Below are 5,122 nucleotides of genomic sequence, written 5' to 3'. Positions count from 1 at the left end.
GGTTAGCAGGTTATAGTTAGATGGTTGGAGTTGGTTAGCAGGTTATAGTTAGCTGGTTGGAGTCGGTTAGCAGGTTATAGTTAGATGGTTGGAGTCGGTTAGCAGGTTAAAGATAGCTGGTTGGAGTTGGTTAGCAGGTTAAAGATAGCTGGTTGGAGTCGGTTAGCAGGTTATAGTTATATGGTTGGAGTTGGTTAGCAGGTTATAGTTATATGGTTGGAGTTGGTTAGCAGGTTATAGTTCTATGGTTGGAGTTGGTTAGCAGGTTATATGTAGCTGGTTGGAGTTGATTATCCAATAATAAGGAAATAAGCAGAACAGAAGTCAGGGCTGCAGCTCAAACGTTTCAAAGTTCCTCCCACTCTTAAACCTGATTGGATGATCAAGAATATCCTCAGCCAATCAGGTGCAGACAAAGCGCTCAGAGGCGGGGTTAGTAGGTGAGGTCAGAGCAGCATCAGCAGGAAAATAGGTCAGATGCGCCTACAAATCAGGAGGTGGAACCTTTTAGGGGCGTGGCCTTTGGTGCCGTCAGGGGGCGGGGCCGACCTCAGGGGGGGGTGGGACGGGATGGGGGACGAGTGATTGGGTGACGGCTCCTTTAGGGGCGGAGCTTCCTCATGCTCCTGGATCTCCTCCATGTGGGAGCGCTGACCGCTCGCATCCTTCTTCTTCTCTGAGCCGCTGTGAACAGAACCAGGACCATGAGAGAGCGCCGAGCTCCGGTTCTGGTGGGTTCTACTCTGGTTCTGATCGGATCTGGTTCTGATGGGTTCTACTCTGGTTCTGATCCCATCTGGTTCTGATGGGTTCTACTCTGGTTCTGGTNGATGGGTTCTACTCTGGTTCTGATCCCATCTGGTTCTGATGGGTTCTACTCTGGTTCTGGTCGGGTCTGCTCTGGTTCTTTTCGGATCTGGTTCTAGTCTGCTCTGGTTCTGGTCGGGTCTGGTTCTGATGGGTTCTACTCTGGTTCTGGTCGGGTCTGCTCTGGTTCTGGTCGGATCTGGTTCTGGTCGGTTCTGGGTTTAAATTGCTCATCTCTTTTTCCAGCGGTTCCGGAGCTCCCCAGGGTCTGGTTCTGCCGGGCCCGGTGGGTTCTTACCTCTTGGCGGCCGAAGACACCGTCTCCTTCCTGGTGACGGAGGCGGAGTCTCTCTTGCGTCCGGGCGTGCCGCCGTTGGCGATGCAGGACAGAGAGGCGGCTTCGCGCATGGCGGCGCCGCCTGCAGGGGGCAGCGTAGCTGATGACCACGCCTTGCTGCGTGTAGCCATGGCAATGGGTGGAAGTGCCTTACCTTTGGCTCCGTGCTGCTTCCTGTTGGCCCCAGAATCCTCAGAGGCGGCGAGGCGGCGCAGCACGTCGGCGAGCGCGGCCTTCATCACCGTCAGCTCGTCTTCCTGCTGCTGGACGCGCAGCTCCAGCGCAGACAGCCGGTCGTTGACGTCGGAGACGCTGGTTGCCGACATGCTGTCGTCTGCACAGACACCAGAACCCACTCAGAACCGCAGCATCAGAACCGGAACCGGAGCCCCTTTAGATGCTTCCAAGTATCGAACATCTGGGGAGACGTCTTTCTTACCGAGAACCCAACCTGCGGGTCACACCTGAACCTGGTCACAGGTTCTGATCTGACAGGACCAGGATGGATCTGAAACCAGTTCTGACCCAGTTACTTTAATAAAACCCGTCAGGGACCTGAACCCAAAAGGGACCTGACCCCTAGAGGGGAACTGACCCCCAAAAGGGACCCGACCCCCAGAGGGGAACCGAACCCCAAAGGGAAACCGGCCCCATAAGGGAACCGACCCCAAAAGGGACCCGACCCCCAGAGGGGAACTGACCCCCAGAGGGGAACCGAACCCCAAAGGAAAACCGGCCCCATAAGGGAACTGACCCCCAAAAGGGACCCGACCCCCAGAGGGGAACCGACCCCAAAAGGGACCCGACCCCCAGAGGGGAACTGACCCTGGGAACTGATCCCATGATCACAAGATGAAATGGGACCAGCAGAATGGAGCAGTGGATTGGATCAGAAGCAAAATGGATCGCCCAATGAGCTTCCAGTAGAGGACTGTGTGGCCCAACCTGGAGTTAAAGCACCTTTGGTTTCTACTGGGCCATTGACCCGGTTGGACCTGTATTGTGCTGGACTGGGAGACTAGAAACGATTCTGTTCCTCCAGGTTCAGCTGGGTTCTGCTACCTGAACTAGCTGCACCCAGCTGGGACCACACCACAACCCGGTTCTGGCAGGTTTGGACCCTGTACAGCGGGTGGAGGTGTTGGTTTTGTGGCCCTGCAGCGGCCAGAGGGGCGGTGCAGCCTCTTCCTGAAACAAACAGCAGTGACACGTGTAAAGCCGCCAGAGGCGCGTGCGGCCCTCACCTTTCCACCTATGCACGAGCAGGTGAGCAGGTTCGGTTCGGTTCTGGGTGCGTCGGGTCCCGTACTCACCCAAACTTCCGGTGAAGCCGTCCATTTTCCAGCAGAAAGGCGGGAGTCCGGGTCGAAGGCCTGCGGGAGGAGGAGCGCACACCGCGGGCCTCCGTCCGGGGTTTTCCGCCGCGGAGGAGGAGAGCCGGAAAGGGTTGAGGCTCCGCCGCGCTGCGTGCCGGGGCCGGCCGTCACAGAGGCCGAGGGTCCGCCGCTGGACTGCTGGCTGGAGGGGAGAGCCGCTCCGGAGGGCTGGACGGCGGGGAGAAAAGCAAGACGAGCCGCGGAGCCGCGACGCTGTTGCGCGTTTCCGACTGGCTGCTGTGGCTGGAGGAGCCGAAAGGAGCCGAGGATAGCCGAGGATAGCCGAGCGTAGGAGGAGGTCTGAGGAAGAAGCGCAGCATCGCCACCTGGTGGTTACTTTATGATCCGTCATCATAAAGTAACATTTCAACTGCTGAAGTTTAAAAGGTTAAAGGTCAAAACTGGAAGGATCAATGAAGCAAAAGACGTAGCAAGAGGAAAAGTCACTTTTATTATGCAGAATATAAAAAAGATAAAAATTCACTTTGTAAAAAAAAAGAAAAAGAAACACTCCCTTCAAAATAAAAGCTCCCCAATGAGGCTGGGTCAATAATCTGATCAACCAATCATTTCCTTGATCAATCACAGAATATTCAAACACAACTTTATTCAGACCAACGTGTTTTCCAGTGTCTGCATTCACATTCATTAAACAGCGAGTCATGTGACCTGAACAGAACCAGAACAGAACCAGAACCAGACTGGTAATGTGGTGGCTGTAGTTGCTGCTGCTGATGATGATGATGATGTTCAGGTGATCAGACGTCATGAAGGCAAGCGATCGGTTCTGGAAGGCCTCTCAGGTGAAGCAGGAAGTGAAGGCATCAGGTGCAGACAAAGCAAGGTGGCGCTCTTCAGCAGAGTAATACGTTCAGTCAGATATTTCAGTAACCATAGCAACGAGCACATCAGAGGAAGACCACACTGGAAGGAGATGAAGGCACATGCGACTCCGCAGCCAGATGCAAAACACCTGGCCGAGGCTCCGCCCCCGCAGGCAGAGGCTCCGCCCCCGCAGGCAGAGGCTCCGCCCCCGCAGGCCGAGGCTCCGCCCCCGCAGGCAGAGGCTCCGCCCCCGCAGGCCAAGCCCTCAATGGCTGAATCTGACCTTTTCAATGTCGGCGATCAACGTTCGGGCCAGGTAGATCCCCACCATCTGTCAGAGAGAGGTGCAGATAAACTACAGGTGACTACAGATTACTTAATGCAGATCTAGGCTATGTTTAATAGGTAGTTGGGTCAGGTTCTGGTCGGGTTCTGGTACCTGCAGCAGAGAGATTACGATGAAGATGAAAGCCACGGTGTACAGGTTGCGTGGCAGCCATTCCTCCAGCGCCGGGATGCACCCTTGGATGAAGATCTTTTCACTCCATTCCTTCTGTTGGGACAACAGAACCTCTCAGAACCAACAGAACCTCTCAGAACCAACAGAACCTCTCAGAACCAACAGAACCTCTCAGAACCAACAGGAACAGCTGAACTCACCTCCTGCTGGTTCCTCACATCGTAGCCACATTGGGTGTTCAGCACCGAGTCCTAAAAGAGCAGAACCAGGATTACCAAGTGGGTTCCGATCGGAACCGGACTCGTAGCAGGCCAGGTTGGGTTCCGATCGGAACCGGACTCACGGCGGGGTCGGGGATGCAGCAGGAGAACGGGACGCCGCACTTCTCCCGGCTCTGATGGGACCCATTGCAGCTGAAGTAGACATTCAGGTTCCAGTCATTGGGTTCCTGGGCCCCGCAGCAGTGGTTCTGTTTGGGGAGAACCGGGTCAGTACCGGACCAACCACGGGGGTACCGGCGGTACCCGCGGGACCGTACCATCTTCTGCAGAGAGTCGATGAGGTTCTGCAGGTCAATGTCGTCCCGGTACGCCTTGATGTTCTGCAGGAAGAAGTTGTTGAACCACTCTCGGACCTGGCTCTGGAAAACCACGGCCAGAACCGCCACGGTCAGCTCCAGGAAGAAGATGAACCCGATCACCCCGGAGAACTGGGCCAGAACACACGGGTCAGAACCAGCACAACACACGGGTCAGAACCAGCACAACACACGGGTCAGAACCAGCACAACACACCGGGTCAGAACCCCATCGGCCCGGAGAACTGGGCTAGAACCGGCTCTGACCCGGTGCGGTTGCAGAACCAGGGTACGGTTCTGGACCTGCAGACTGATCCTAACCTGTAGCAGCCTGACCCGGTGACCTTTGACCCGGCTTCAGCAACGTTTTCATTTACCGTATTTTCTGGACTATATGTGGATTTTTCTTTCACCACCAGGGGGCTCTCTAGCAGGAAGTGACTCATTGGAAGTCAAAATTGGAAATAAAAGAAGAAAGCGCCCATTAAAACGGAATTAATTTTAATAGGGAATTGAAATTTAAGAATGTTGTTAATCAGTTAAATAGCATTGAAAGGTAAGTCGGGCTCGTTTCCGGTGGGAGTTGGACTCCGCCAAGGCTGCCCTTTGTCACCGATTCTGTTCATTACTTTTATGGACAGAATTTCTAGGCGCAGCCGAGGTGTTGAGGGGATCCGTTTTGGTGGCCTTAGGATCGCATCTCTGCTTTTTGCGGATGATGTGGTCCTGTTGGCTTCATC

The 5,122-nt window shown here is 55.0% G+C and overlaps 2 protein-coding genes across 2 annotated transcripts in view; both read right to left on the bottom strand.

The window, feature by feature from the left end:
• eml4 (EMAP like 4) overlaps positions 1 to 3,553 on the bottom strand; it is a 22,193-nt gene extending 18,640 nt beyond the window's left edge. The window contains exons 1-4 of the mRNA XM_017308839.1: positions 2,458 to 3,553; positions 1,299 to 1,478; positions 1,106 to 1,226; positions 488 to 684 (exon numbers count right to left, since the gene is read on the bottom strand). Of these exons, the coding sequence (XP_017164328.1) occupies positions 488 to 684; positions 1,106 to 1,226; positions 1,299 to 1,478; positions 2,458 to 2,875 (916 nt within the window). The 5' untranslated portion in view covers positions 2,876 to 3,553. The remainder of the gene's footprint in view (positions 1 to 487; positions 685 to 1,105; positions 1,227 to 1,298; positions 1,479 to 2,457) is intronic.
• Positions 3,554 to 3,559: 6 nt separating this feature from the next.
• tspan14 (tetraspanin 14) overlaps positions 3,560 to 5,122 on the bottom strand; it is a 5,378-nt gene continuing 3,815 nt past the window's right edge. Inside the window, exons 5-9 of the mRNA XM_008430533.1 lie at positions 4,344 to 4,514; positions 4,149 to 4,274; positions 4,006 to 4,056; positions 3,785 to 3,898; positions 3,560 to 3,676 (exon numbers count right to left, since the gene is read on the bottom strand). Coding sequence (XP_008428755.1) covers positions 3,611 to 3,676; positions 3,785 to 3,898; positions 4,006 to 4,056; positions 4,149 to 4,274; positions 4,344 to 4,514 — 528 coding nt within the window. The 3' untranslated portion in view covers positions 3,560 to 3,610. The remainder of the gene's footprint in view (positions 3,677 to 3,784; positions 3,899 to 4,005; positions 4,057 to 4,148; positions 4,275 to 4,343; positions 4,515 to 5,122) is intronic.

This window comes from Poecilia reticulata, linkage group LG15 (genome assembly GCF_000633615.1).
Source record: "Poecilia reticulata strain Guanapo linkage group LG15, Guppy_female_1.0+MT, whole genome shotgun sequence".
Taxonomy (NCBI): domain Eukaryota; kingdom Metazoa; phylum Chordata; class Actinopteri; order Cyprinodontiformes; family Poeciliidae; genus Poecilia; species Poecilia reticulata.
The sequence above is the reverse complement of the archived record's forward strand: the minus strand, read 5'-3'. Positions and strand labels throughout refer to the sequence as shown.